At 44.0% G+C, this 15,402-nt stretch overlaps 1 protein-coding gene across 4 annotated transcripts in view; it reads left to right on the top strand.

The window, feature by feature from the left end:
- The window catches only part of hdac11 (histone deacetylase 11), a 127,757-nt gene that overhangs the window by 85,669 nt on the left and 26,686 nt on the right, over positions 1-15,402 (top strand). For all 4 annotated transcript variants that reach the window (XM_078209670.1, XM_078209669.1, XM_078209672.1 and 1 more), the window contains one exon: positions 14,555-14,651. In XM_078209670.1, coding sequence (XP_078065796.1) covers positions 14,555-14,651 — 97 coding nt within the window. The remainder of the gene's footprint in view (positions 1-14,554; positions 14,652-15,402) is intronic.

Here is a 15,402-nt window from a genome sequence, read left to right as displayed (position 1 = left end):
ATTACTCCAACACTTGGGGCCACATCCTGGGCCATACAAGCTTTCCACAATTCACATCTGCTTTTTATTTATACTGGGTCAGCTGGTCAGCTGACCACCACATCATTTTGCCATTAGTTATATTGTCTACCGGATCAGCTGGTCAGCTGACCCTCACAGCATGTTACCATTGGTTACATTATAACCGATCCAATGTTATCATTGGTAACATTATAACAAGCAACATCTGCATATCCACTCCCTTCTACAATACCTGCATATCCAATGCCCCCTCTAATAACTGCATATCCACTGCCCCCTGCAACACCTGCATATCCACAGACCCCTGCAACGCCCTGAATATCCATTGTCTTCTGTGTTTTTAGTTCAAATGTTTTAGTCGAAGTAGGGAAGGAGGTAGAAGAGGGGGAGGGGTAGCATTATTGGTCAGAGATTGTATCACAGTGTCAGAGAGGAGGTTTGATGAGGACTTATCTGTTGAGGTAGTATGGGCGGAGATTAGAAATAGGAGAGGAGAGGTCACCCTGTTGGGAGTCTTTTATAGACCTCCTAAAAGTTCTAGAGAGGTTGAGGAAAGGATTGCGGAGTCAATCCTGCTTAGGAGTGAAAGTAATAGGGCAATTGTTATGGGGGATTTTAACTTGACTAATATTGACTGGAATTGTTATAGCTCTAGCTCGTTAGAGGGGTCAGTTTTTGTTCAAAGCGTGCAGGAAGGTTTTTTGACTCAGTATGTAGACAGGCCAACTAGAGGTGAGGCTATATTGGATCTGGTGCTGGGAAATGAGCCAGACCAGGTGCTAGACTTGGAAGTTGGTGTGCATTTTGGTGATAGTGACCACAATTCGGTTACGTTCACCTTAGTGATGGAAAGGGATAGGCATGAACCTCGGGCCAGTGGTTTTAGCTGGGGGAAGGGTAATTATGAGGCTATTAGGAGAGAATTAGGAAACATAGGTTGGACTAGGAGATTACAGGGACTGGGAACGTCCGACATGTGGAGTTTTTTCAAGGAGCAGCTACTGCGAGTCTGTGATAGGTATGTCCCTGTCAGGCAAGGAGGAATTGGTAGGGCTAGGGAACCGTGGTGCACCAAAAAAGTTTCTTTGTTGGTTAAAAAGAAAAAGGAGGCTTATGTTCGGATGAGACGTGAGCACTCGGGTAGTGCACTAGAAAGCTTTAGATTGGCTAAGAGGGAGTTGAAGAGCGAGCTTAGAAGGGCTAAAAGGGGACATGAGAAGACTTTGGCGGATAGGGTTAAAGAGAATCCTAAGGCGTTCTATAGGTATGTCAAGAACAGAAGGTTGGTTAGGGCAAGTTTAGGGCCAGTTATAGATGGCAGAGGGAAGTTATGTGTGGAACCGGAGGAGATTGGTGAAGCATTGAACCAATATTTCTCTTCGGTGTTCACGCAAGGGGACATGAATATAGCTGAGGAGGACACTGGGTTGCAAGGGAGTAGAATAGACAGTATTACAGTTGATAAGGAGGATGTGCAGGATATTCTGGAGGGTCTGAAAATAGATAAATCCCCTGGTCCGGATGGGATTTATCCAAGGATTCTCTGGGAGGCAAGAGAAGTGATTGCAGAGCCTCTGGCTCTGATCTTCAGGTCGTCGTTGGCCTCTGGTATAGTACCAGAAGATTGGAGGTTAGCGAATGTTGTCCCATTGTTTAAGAAGGGGAACAGAGACTTCCCCGGGAATTATAGACCGGTGAGTCTCACTTCTGTTGTCGGCAAGATGTTGGAAAAAATTATAAGGGATAGGATTTATAGTTATTTGGAGAGTAATGAATTGATAGGTGATAGTCAGCATGGTTTTGTGGCAGGTAGGTCGTGCCTTACTAACCTTATTGAGTTTTTTGAGAAAGTGACCAAGGAGGTGGATGGGGGCAAGGCAGTGGACGTGGTATATATGGATTTTAGTAAGGCGTTTGATAAGGTTCACCATGGTAGGCTTCTGCAGAAAATGCAGATGTATGGGATTGGGGGTGATCTAGGAAATTGGATCAGGAATTGGCTAGCGGATAGGAAACAGAGGGTGGTGGTTGATAGTAAATATTCATCATGGAGTGCGGTTACAAGTGGTGTACCTCAGGGATCTGTTTTGGGGCCACTGCTGTTTGTAATATTTATTAATGATCTGGATGAGGGTATAGTTGGGTGGATTAGCAAATTTGCTGATGACACCAAAGTCGGTGGTGTGGTAGACAGTGAGGAAGGGTGTCGTAGTTTGCAGGAAGACTTAGACAGGTTGCAAAGTTGGGCCGAGAGGTGGCGGATGGAGTTTAATGCGGAGAAGTGTGAGGTAATTCACTTTGGTAGGAATAACAGATGTGTTGAGTATAGGGCTAACGGGAGGACTTTGAGTAGTGTGGAGGAGCAGAGGGATCTAGGTGTATGTGTGCATAGATCCCTGAAGGTTGGGAATCAAGTAGATAGGGTTGTTAAGAAGGCATATGGTGTCTTGGCGTTTATTGGTAGGGGGATTGAATTTAGGAGTCGTGGCGTTATGTTGCAACTGTACACAACTCTGGTGCGGCCGCACTTGGAGTACTGTGTGCAGTTCTGGTCCCCACATTACAGGAAGGATGTGGAGGCTTTGGAGAGGGTGCAGAGGAGGTTTACCAGGATGTTGCCTGGTATGGAGGGGAGATCCTATGAGGAGAGGCTGAGGGATTTGGGATTGTTTTCGCTGGAAAGGCGGCGGCTAAGAGGGGATCTTATTGAAACATATAAGATGATTAGAGGTTTAGATAGGGTGGATAGTGATAGCCTTTTTCCTCTGATGGAGAAATCCAGCACGAGGGGGCATGGCTTTAAATTGAGGGGGGGTAGTTATAGAACCGATGTCAGGGGTAGGTTCTTTACCCAGAGGGTGGTGAGGGATTGGAATGCCCTGCCAGCATCAGTAGTAAATGCGCCTAGTTTGGGGGCGTTTAAGAGATCCGTAGATAGGTTCATGGACGAAAAGAAATTGGTTTAGGTTGGAGGGTCACAGTTTTTTTTTTAACTGGTCGGTGCAACATCGTGGGCCGAAGGGCCTGTTCTGCGCTGTAATGTTCTATGTTCTATGTTCTATGTTCTGCGACAACTGCATATTCACTTCTCCTGGAATATCTGCATATGCACAGCCCCCTGCAACTCTAAAGATGTGTGGTTAGGTTGATTGACCATGCTAAATTGCTCCTTAGTATCAGGGGGATTGGCAGGGCAAATACGTGAGGTTACGGAGTAGGGCCTGGGTGGGATTGTTGCCAGTGCAGGCTCGAATGGCCGAATGGCTTCCTCCTGCACTGTAGGGATTCGATGATCCCTACAGTACAGTGGGGCGGCACGGTAGCACAGTGGTTAGCACTGCTGCTTCACAGCTCCAGGGTCCCGGGTTCGATTCCCGGCTCGGGTCACTGTCTGTGTGGAGTTTGCACATTCGCCTCGTGTCTGCATGGGTTTCCTCCGGGTGCTCCGGTTTCCTCCCACAGTCCAAAGATGTGCGGGTTAGGTTGATTGGCCAGGTTAAAAAAAAAAAATTGCCCCTTAGAGTCCTGAGATGTGTAGATTAGTGGGTAAATATGTGGGGGTGGGGCCTGGGTGGGATTGTGGTCGGTGCAGACTCGATGGGCCAAATGGCTTCCTCCTGCACTGTAGGGATTCGATGATTCCTGCATATTCACTCCCCTTGCAACATCTGCATGTTCACTCCACTCTGTACCAATTGCAGATCTACTGCCCCATGCAAGAACTGCTTATCTATTGCCCCCTGCAACACCTGCATATCCACTCCCCTGTACACCACCTGCATATCCACTGCCTCCTCCAACAACCACATATCTTTAAGCCCCCTTTATAAAACACCTGCCTATTCACTCCCCTCTGCATATCCTGTATTTCTGCTGCCGTCTACAACATCTGCATATCTGCTCCCCCTGCAACTCCTGTGCATCTGCTCCCCTCCGTAATTCCTGCATTTCCACTCCCCTCTACCACCCCTACATATCCACTTGCCTCTGCAACACGTACATATCCGCTGCCATCTGAAAGATGTGCAGGTTAGGTGGATTAGCCATGGTAAATGTATGGAATAATGGGGATAGGGCAGGGGTGGGTAAGATAGTGAGTCGGTGCAGACTCGATGGGCTGAATGGGCTCCTCTGTACTGTAGGAATTCTATGATAACTGCATATCCACTCCCCTGCAATATTTGCATATCCTCTCCCCCCTGCAATACTTGGGTCAAAATAGTAGAACTCATTGCTGAACAGAATTATGAGAACAATTTGAGTACATGGGCTGCAGTGATTCAAGGAGAATCATCGCTATCTTTTGAAGGACAACTCGGGAGGAGTTATAATGTGAGTGATTCAGATTCCAAAAAGAAACATTAAAAAAAGGAAGAATGTAAAACACCCTGGCTAAAGTGGCCACAATTATTGTTGTCTTTTCTGGGTTTTAAAGTAAAAGGCCTTATCATGTAGCAGGCAGAAGGCAGACAGCAGGAACCAGTGGCAGAACATTAGCCTGACCAGACGAAAAGGACATTTGTTTCCGCAAGGAACCAGTCACTCAGCAGGGGTTAGAAGGGAAACTATAATATATGACACATTTAGTTAATTGCTTGAAATACACAAAGCACAACATGTGCCCAATTCCCTTGCCAAGTAAACCCTTTATCAAGTAACTGTGTGTCAAAAACTTTGAACACAATGCCAGACAAACCAACCTTGAAAACCTGCAAAAGCTGATGAACAACTTTGAAAAGCTGACAATGCAAAAACTGAGCAACAACTTAAACAACCCTGAATATAAACCTGTAACTTAGGTCACTGCTTTAGGGCGAGCAAATATGTTAAAAACTACATTGTGATGCTGTAGGATTCGAAGATTGTTGCCACTGTTTGGGGATCCAATTTTATTAATTATCCCTTTCTTCCTGTGAAAACCAAAACCCAAACTTCTTGCCAACAGCACAAAAAGGAGCCTGTTGTCATCTGCTGGCATGCCTACCCAATATTCCATTTCTTGTAGTGCAGGGAAAACCGGAGTGCTTTTTCGTGGTGGAGAGTTAGAAATCTCTGAAGGGGAAATGTGAGCCCTGAAGTCGTGTGACTTATTTTCTCAGGAAATTTAGACTTCTTAAAAAAAATACTTTTTTTCTCAGCGTTTCAGCGTCCACCAAAATTCTGACTGTGAAGTCAGTCTGGTGGCTTACAGGCTTTCAAATACTAAAATAAACATCCCTGGTAGCTTTCCTTCCTCTTTGCTGCTGTGGAATGCAGTAGTGAACAGCCCAAACTCAAGGAGGGAATGGACAATATAGTGGCCTCCTCTGCCTCCAAATTACTAGCCTTGGTCTTTGTCAGAGGTTGTGTAAAAGGTTTATTCACTTAACAAGAATGTTTCCAGCTGCCCGTCAGGTAAATATTGCTGTTCTAATGTCTGCACGCTTGATATTGCCATCTCTCCCCCTCTTCAAGGGTAGTATAACTTTAAGGGTGACCGGGATCTCTTTAAGGGCTGTTGATAACAAATATCTGACCTTTTGAACCTGTTGTGCTTCTAGTGCCACTGAATTATTTAAGTGAGCTGAGCTTGCACTTTCATGCAGTCAGCTCCCTGCACTGCAGGTTTGTGTGGTGCCCAAGGTCCAATAATGACCTCCTGGTGTCAACCTATGCTCAGTACTGGATTTCAGTGATTATGTGCAGTAACATTATTTACTCTGCTGGTTCTCGGTAACTGGGCTCTGATTGTTGATTTTTAAAAACAATTTGTGACCACAGCCTTAAAGAAACCTGAGTGCATTCGAGCACAGCTAAAAATACTGGTTTGAGTATTGGCTTCGGTTGCAATCAGTGAAACAAGTGCAAATTACATCCAAAACTGGGCCCATTTTGAATTTACAGGGCTCCACATGTGACATATGTGACGTTTCGCGGGTTGCATCAAAGAGGTGACCAGTGACCCCCTCCTCCCTGGGGGATGTACTCACCTGCGTGTCTCTGGTGGGCACTGCTCACCTGGTGCATGTCGGTGGGCATCTGTTGGGATTAACCACGCTGAGGTAATTGGACAATCTCCCGGGGGCGTAAAGGCCTGATGAATATATTTAAATGTATTCAAATGAGGATCATGACGTTGAACTTCTGGATTCCCCTTAGGTCATTGGCAGGGGGCTGGGGACAATGGGAATGGGAAATCCCCGGTGTAAACTGCGTTTTGGGGCTCACACGGGATTTCCCAACCCCGAAAACGGGAAAGCTCAATCTCCCCCAATGCCTTTGAACATTATGCAAGAGATCTAGAAACTTGGTTTGTGCTTAATTTGTGCGTAATGTCTCATGATATTTTGTGCTGTTACCATTGATTTTGGGTGACATATGTAAGAACAAAAGCACAGCTGAGCCGAAACTCCAGGTATGTTCAATTTTAACAATGCAAGGTGGGAGATGTAGCTAAAACAGTTTGGATGTGGGAGGTAGGGAGACAACAGTCTCAAAGGGCCAAATGGCCTCCTGTGTTGTACTATTTACTCTATGATTCTATAACTGTGAATCTACTGACAATGTTTCTATCTTTAACGTTGCCCTGGTGTAAAATATACCCTGAGATATATTTCACTTTACATCAAGATTGAATTTGGTCAGTTTATACTGTTAATACCCAATAAGATTTGAGCAGATGCTATACTTCATCTAAACCTAGTTGTTTTGTAAACAGGGTAGAATACAAACTCCTGCATCATTAAAAAAATGCTTTGTGCATAACATCAATGAACCAGAGAATCTATATCTGTAAGTATTTTGTAAATATGTTGCAGGATGTTCAGGGGGAGATGGGTTTAGCCACAAGGTTTGCATTGTAAAATATTTCTGTGGTTGTGTGACATAAGTACAGAGATTAGTTTCTTTAAATATAATGAAAAAATGCTCACTATGTTAGTTCAAGATGTGATTTGCAAATCATCAGTCTGTTTGTGATGTTACAGCTCCATCATGTGGTTGTACTTGTCTCAAATTGCTAAATGTTTCTATTTGCAAAACCTCCTCAAGATGCCGATTGATTTAGCATTGGTTGGGATTGAATAACACGAAAAGAAAATTGCTAAAATAGTACGTTATTGGGTGTGATACTTTGCAAAGTTTAGTTTCAAAAGTACATGGAAATCAAAATCAAACAGAGTCTTTAAAGTCTGTTGTTAAGTGCTGAAGATGTCTGAATGTCTCGATGTATTATATATGCATGGTAAAAAATAAAATGTATTTTTTATGTATGTGAACAAGGAGGCACACATACTTCATGCAGATAAACTATTTTTAAATTAAGATTCAAGAAACCCAAATGTGTTTTGATTATAACTGCACAGATGTTACTATAACATCAGAATTATGCCATTCAAAAACTATACTTAGAGATTCCTGTTTTGGTTTGCCGCATTTCTTGGTGTATTTCTGAAACTGAATAATTTTATCACCAGCACAAAATTGGGATTTTCTTTTTAAATGTGTTCTGGTTATTAAATGAATCCGACGTTAATATTAATTCCTCAGAACCAGTGGGAGGAGATAGCAAAGAAGGATAAGATCTCCGAGGAATTGCAAAAACAAAAATCAGATCTTGACCAGTTTAGTTTAAATTAATACACAGGAGCTTAGCTGACTTCTACTGCAAAGAGGAGATAATAAAATACAGGGAAAATGCTTGAGGTGCCCTTGTTGTCCTGGCATTATATCAGATGTTGTGTGATTTTTGCTGTGGCATCTATAACCCACTAGTGGGATGTGATTAATGAGTATTCTGAAATACCTTGCACAGCACTTCATACTGTGGTAAACACAACAAGGTTTGGAATTTAAAGAAACGGTTTATTATAGTGTAAATAATGAAGTTTTATTATGTAATAGTGTGGAAAGTAAAGTACACATCTCACTGTTAAATGGATTAGGGAGACAGACTTCTTAAGCATTAAAGGTCAAGAGAAACTAATCCATATCCTCTTCATCAGGAACACCTAATCCCACTTATCTTATTGTCTACGTCTGTCTATTCTCTATAAGCCATAAGAAGGAGGAGCAGAAGTAGGCTGCAAGGCCCCTTGAGGCACCATTCAGTAAGAGCATGACTGATCTTCTACCCAAATCCACGTTCCTATCCTATATCTCTTAACTCAGTCCTGAATGGACTCGATAACTGAACATGCTCTGGGATTGAGAATGCTTGGTCAGGTTCCTGTTGAACCTCGTATCTCCAAATTTGTCTGTTTCAGTGCTGTCCTGACCAGTTCCCCTATGTTGCACGTAGACGTCAGTTCTTTCTGTCTTCTACCTGTATCCTTTCCTGTACCATGTTTGGCGCACCCATTGTACCTGTCCTTGCTGACCTCCATTAGTTCACACTCAAATCTAATATTTATATCCACTTGGTTAAATCCATCCATGGCTGTATTCTCCCTTCTTCCTTGACCTACACCTTACACTCCATCATCCACCACCCACACCAACCAGGGAACTCACCAATTTTCTGATTCTAGCCTATTGTGTGTCCCCCTCCCTTTGCCTCACAATTTAAAGATGGCTGTGCTTTCTGTCACTTAGGCCCTACGGCTTGTCACTTCCCTCCATTAGCACTCTCCACCCCTCTACAATCCTCTTCTTTTAAAAACTCCCTTCAAACCTAGACCTAAGCCAATTCTTTGGTCTCTTTCTAATCATGTTCCTTGCAAAACTTTTGAGATTTTAAAGTTTAAGTTTATTTATTAGTGTCACAAGTAGGCTTACATTATCCCTGTAATGAAGTTACCGTGAAAATCCCCCAGTCGCCACACACCGGTGGCACCTGTTCAGGTACACTGAGGGAGAATTTAGCATGGCCAATGCACCTAACCATCACATCTTTCAGACTGTAGGAGGAAATAGGAGCACCCAGAGGAAACCCATGCAGACACGGGGAGAATGTGCAGACTCCGCACAGACAGTGACCCAAGCCGGGAATCAAACCTGGATCCCTGGCGCTGTGAGGCAGCAGTGCTAACCACTGTGCCACCGTGCCTATCTTTAGAACTGTAAAGGCGCTATATAAATTCAAGTTGTTGAATAAGTAGGGCAAAAAAATTACATAAACATACATACTGTTCATGGTGAAATACTCATTTGTGTCCACATATAGATTAAATTGGATTTTGAATACTGACTATGGAAACTGGGTGGACATTTAAAATCAGCCAGGAGTCTTACTCATTGCCATCCTGCTCCGTTCTCCCAGCCTGGAATTAAACCTGCTTTTCTGAGAAGGTGGCAAGAATTCCTGCCTGACACGGGTATGGCCATTCATTGATCAAAACAGAAAATACTGGAAGTACTCAGCAGATCAGGCAGCATATGCACTGGGAGCAACAAAGTTAACATTTAAGATCAGTGACCTTTGATCACACCTGGTCATTCTTTAAATATGGCTCTGTGACATCATTGAGGCCCAACTACTATTAACTCGAGACCCAAGTCGGGAAACTATTGCAACTTACCCACCAGATGATGCCAGTGGGGACAGGGGCCAGGACTTGTAACAGGTCAAAGAGGTTTTTTACTCTCCTCATAGCACTGCGCAGAGTAGATTTAGTAAGAAGTTTAACAACACCAGGTTAAAGTCCAACAGGTTTATTTGGTAGCAAAAGCCACACAAGCTTTCGAGGCTCTGAGCCCCTTCTTCAGGTGAGTGGGAATTCTGTTCACAAACAGAACTTATAAGACACAGACTCAATTTACATGAATAATGGTTGGAATGCGAATACTTACAACTAATCCAGTCTTTAAGAAACAAAACAATGGGAGTGGAGAGAGCATCAAGACAGGCTAAAAAGATGTGTATTGTCTCCAGACAAGACAGCCAGTGAAACTCTGCAGGTCCACGCAACTGTGGGAGTTACAAATAGTGTGACACTCACGATGCTCCACTTCTCCAGCTTCCACCCTAAACACGTTAAAGAAGCCATCCCCTACGGACAAGCCCTCCGTATACACAGGATCTGCTCGGATGAGGAGGATCGCAACAGACACCTCCAGACGCTGAAAGATGCCCTCATAAGAACAGGATATGGCGCTAGACTCATTGATCAACAGTTCCAACGCGCCACAGCGAAAAACCGCACCGACCTCCTCAGAAGACAAACACGGGACGCAGTGGACAGAGTACCCTTCGTTGTCCAGTACTTCCCCGGAGCGGAGAAGCTACGGCATCTCCTCCGGAGCCTTCAACATGTCATTGATGAAGACGAACATCTCGCCAAGGCCATCCCCACACCCCCACTTCTTGCCTTCAAACAACCGCACAACCTCAAACAGACCATTGTCCGCAGCAAACTACCCAGCCTTCAGGAGAACAGTGACCAAGACACCACACAACCCTGCCACAGCAACCTCTGCAAGACGTGCCGGATCATCGACACAGATGCCATCATCTCACGTGAGAACACCATCCACCAGGTACACGGTACATACTCTTGCAACTCGGCCAACGTTGTCTACCTGATACGCTGCAAGAAAGGATGTCCCGAGGCATGGTACATTGGGGAAACTATGCAGACGCTGCGACAACGGATGAATGAACACCGCTCGACAATCACCAGGCAAGACTGTTCTCTTCCTGTTGGGGAGCACTTCAGCGGTCACGGGCATTCGGCCTCTGATATTCGGGTAAGCGTTCTCCAAGGCGGCCTTCGCGACACACGACAGCGCAGAGTCGCGGAGCAGAAACTGATAGCCAGGTTCCGCACACACAAGGACGGCCTCAACCGGGATATTGGGTTTATGTCACACTATTTCACATAAATATTTCTGCTTTTTTCCTCCTGAGTCTTTATCATGCGATCCTAGAATCAGAATTTATGTCACACTATTTGTAACTCCCACAGTTGCGTGGACCTGCAGAGTTTCACTGGCTGTCTTGTCTGGAGACAATACACATCTTTTTAGCCTGTCTTGATGCTCTCTCCACTCCCATTGTTTTGTTTCTTAAAGACTGGATTAGTTGTAAGTATTCGCATTCCAACCATTATTCATGTAAATTGAGTCTGTGTCTTATAAGTTCTGTTTGTGAACAGAATTCCCACTCACCTGAAGAAGGGGCTCAGAGCCTCGAAAGCTTGTGTGGCTTTTGCTACCAAATAAACCTGTTGGACTTTAACCTGGTGTTGTTAAACTTCTTACTGTGTTTACCCCAGTCCAACGCCGGCATCTCCACATCAGAGTAGATTTACCAGGATGTTGCTTGGGCTGGAGAGTTTTAGTTATGAAGAGAGATTGGATAGACAGGGGTTGTTTTCCTTGGAGCAGAGGAGACAGAGGAGGAACATGATTGAGATGTATAAAACTATGTGGGGCATAAATAGAGTAGACCGGAAGAAATCTTTCCCCTTAGTGGAGGGATCAATGACTAGGGGGCATAGATTTAATTTAAGGGACAGGAAATTTATAACCATAAGACCATAAGATATAAGAGCAGAAATAGACCATTTGGCCCATCGAGTCTGTCCCACCATTCAATCATGGCTGATATGATTCTCATCCCAATTCTCCTGCCTTCCCCCCCGTAACCCTTGATCCCCTTATTGATCAAGAACCTATCTATCTCTGTCTTAAAGACACTCAATGACCTGGCCTCCACAGCCCTCTGTGGCAATGAGTTCCACAGATTCACCACCCTCTGGCTGAAGAAATTCCTCCTTATCTCAGTTTTAAAGGAGTGTCCCTTCACTCTGAGGTTGTGCCCTTGAGTTCTAATCTCTCCCACTAGTGGAAGCATCCTGTCCACATCCACTCTATCTAGGCCTGTCAGTATTCTGTACGTTTCAGTTAGATCCCCCCCCTCAAAGAGGAGATGTGAGGAAAAGTTTTTTCACCCAAAGGGTGGTGGGAGTCTGGAACTCAGTGCCTGAAATTCAGAGACCCTCATAATATTTAAGAAGTATTTAGATGTACACTTGTGATGCCAAGGTAAACAAGGCTGTGGGCCAAATGCTGGAAAATGGAATTATAATAATTGGGTGCTTTACCTGGGCCGAAAGACCTGTTTCTGTGTTGTATACCTCTATGACTCTACGCGATCAGAAGGTGTGGGAGTATGACTTAGGCCTCACTTGTCCCGTGTTCCTGCCTTCCCTTTTGTGATGCCGTCCCAAAACACCCTCCTTATGACTTACCTGAATACAATAAAATCCCAATGAGTCCAATTCCAGGGGAGCATCCCACGAATTTGTGTTAAGTGGAGCTTTGTAGTAACTGAGGAGGCCCAATTCCCACGTTGACGCATCTCCATGTAACCCGGTACGCCAATAAAGTGCGGCCTGTGTCAAAATCGACAGGTTCAAATGCCAATTAATGAAACACAGTAAAGCAAGAAATGTGTGAAAATTGTTATTTAATTTGATCACACCTTACCACATGACCTGACCTTTCAAAAGACCAAGAGTTGATTCCAGAAAAAATTGGTAATCCTTCTCTGCTTGGCGTGCTGTTTTTGGATGTGTGTGACATAGTCCGCCGTGTTTTCAATGTAGTCAAGCATGCTTTCAGTTTTTTCACACTGCAGTGCAAAATCCCAGAGCATCTCGACAGCCTTTGCAGCATTAGCTGGGGAAGTGAGCGGCTGAACGAGTGGAGCATTCATCATTCTCTTCAGGATCATCTTCCCCAGTTGAAGAACATAGGTTACATCATCTGTCAGTTCCATCATGCAGCATGCGGCATCAGCCACCGCCTCATAAGTCTCCCATGTTTGCATCTGTCGGACTTTTCGTGCTGGCTTCTCTCAGCTGAGCGAAAACTTAAGTATCTCATCATTGGGTTGTTTGGCCTCGTCCTGTTTCTCCTTGTTTTTGATGTCTTACGCTATTGTAACCTGTTTGCATCAAGCATGGAGGAAGCAGTTGTCAATTGTGGCTTCTGTTACCATCTTCCAAGTACTTTTCATTATTAACAAGGCCTCTGGTATAGCTGGATTATACTCCTGCTTCTTACTGATGGCCTTGATAACATAAGTGATCATCTGCTGATGGTAATGGACTTTCAGTTTCCAAATCAGCCCCTAATCCATTGGCTGGGACTTGGCTGAGGTGTTGGGAGGCAACAACAACAGTTTGATCCTCTTCATGCCAGCAATGTTGGGGTGCGCATGCTGGTTGTCTGTAATGATGACAATCTTCATTTTCTTTTGTTAATTTATGTCCACTTTCCTGATCCAGGCCTTAAAAATGTTGGTGGTTTTGTTAGCCTCCTACTGCATGGGTGTTATCTTGATATTCATGAAGCAACTTGGCTTCTTGGATTTTCCTGTCACAGGAAGTGGCAGCTTTTCACGCCATCCATGTTGGCGCAGACCATCGCAGTTCCTTGCTCTACATTCCTCCTCTCCGATAGACAATGTTTTTTACTTTCTCACAGGTTGAGCCAGACTCGCAGGCTTTGCACATCCTTTCCCAGGGGGAGCTCATCAATATCAAACGATGGCTTGTCCAGCGCTCCATGATTTAGTGCTTTTTTGGTCCAACTGCGCGCCAATTGGTTAGCACAGTCATGTGACAAGCTTAAGACAAATTCAGCTAATCCGGAGTTATTGATGTGGAATTTTGGCTTATCACGGGCGTCGCTTTGTGGGATTTGCTGGTCTGTTGGTGGGACTGATTGATGACTTTGATGTAATCGGAATTTTGTGTCACCTGTGTTTGACTCGCAATGATTTCACTGTCACCACCACCACTATGGGTACAAGTTAGCAGGTGGTGTTGGTAAAATTTATCCTAAAGTATCAGATTTGGCGACACTTTTAGGGCCATTGTAATTGTTGCTTATATTAAATATACTGTACTTGCCACATGCCATTTTGTATTGTCTACTTATGTTTATAGATAAATACAGTCAAGTAATTTTTTTATTATTCATTCGTGGGACATGGGTGTCGCTGGCTGGCCAGCATTTATTGCCCTTGAACCAAGTGAGTGGCTTGCTAGGCCACTTCAGAGGACATCTGAGAGTCAACCGCATTGCTGTGGCTCTGGAGTCACATGTAGGCCAGACCAGGTAAGGATGGCAGATTTCCTTCCCTAAAGGACATTAGTGAACCAGATGGTTTTTTCCGACAATCGACAATGGTTTCATGGTCATCAGTGGATTTTTAATTCCAGATATTCTTTATTGAATTCAAATGCCATGGTGGGATTCGAACTGGGTCCTCAGAACATTAGCTGAGATTAATAGTCTAGCAATAATACCACTAGGCCATCACCTCCCCTTGGCTTAATTGATAGAGTGATAATATTAGGATATCTAAGCAATGTTGAAAAAGCACAACACCTATTCCAGTCAAATGTAATTTTAAAGCAGTAAGCTAAACACCCTGATTGTCTCGGGAAGCTTCAACAAATCAGAATGCAATCAAGGGTGTTCTATGCTTCAAACGTACTTCACCGTTAAGCTAGCAAAAAAACAACTTAATCAGCAATGTTTTTATGAGTCCTGCAAAGAACAATTTTCTGTTTAAAATACCCATCAATCTTTTCACTCTTAGGGGAACGGACATGAGAGAGATTTTATGGATGACAACAGAGTCTATATTATGGATGTTTTTAATAGATACATCTACCCAGGCGATGGATTTGCAAAGCGTAAGTCAAGTTTTCACTGTTAAATTTCAAATGTAATTAGTGCCGCATGCAACTTTATAAGCATGGGATATTTTCTTAACCAGTGTAACAAGATATAAAAAAATAAATTGCAAGCGCCTTTGAAATTGATCTAGGATGTGTGACATATGAATGATTACTGTTGCATGGAGTCTGAAAGACCGATTCATTCTGCAAGCTTTCACGTACCTGCTTGGATTCTGGAGAAACTATGTACTGAGGAGACACATGAAAAATGTCATAACATCGCCTCACTTCCCAGACCATATAAAACATGCACTGTAGTTAATGCTTTTTATCAGATGCCATGGTGGCACAGTGGTTAGCACTGCTGCCTCACAGCGCCAGGGACCCAGGTTCAATTCCCGGCTTGAGTCACTGTCTGCGTGGAATCTGCACGTTCTCCCCGTGTCTGCGTGGGTTTCCTCCGGTTTCCTCCTACAGTCTGAAAGATATGCATTGGCCATGCTAAACTCTCCCTCAGTGTAGCCAAACAGGTGCCGGAGTGTGGCGACTAGGGGATTTTCACAGTAACTTCATTGCAGAGTTAATGTAAGCCTACTTTGACACTAATAAATAAACTTTAGACTTAAACTTAATGAACATACTGATCAAACCAGGCAGCTAGTTTGTTTTTGATGCAGGCAACGCATTCCACGGGTCAGTTTTAAAGGAGACCTATTCAAATCAGATGACCAAACTAGGATATTTCCAGTCTGAGCCTTGTCCCATT

The sequence above is a fragment of the Mustelus asterias genome, chromosome 3 (assembly GCF_964213995.1).
Source record: "Mustelus asterias chromosome 3, sMusAst1.hap1.1, whole genome shotgun sequence".
Lineage (NCBI taxonomy): Eukaryota > Metazoa > Chordata > Chondrichthyes > Carcharhiniformes > Triakidae > Mustelus > Mustelus asterias.
The sequence above is the reverse complement of the archived record's forward strand: the minus strand, read 5'-3'. Positions and strand labels throughout refer to the sequence as shown.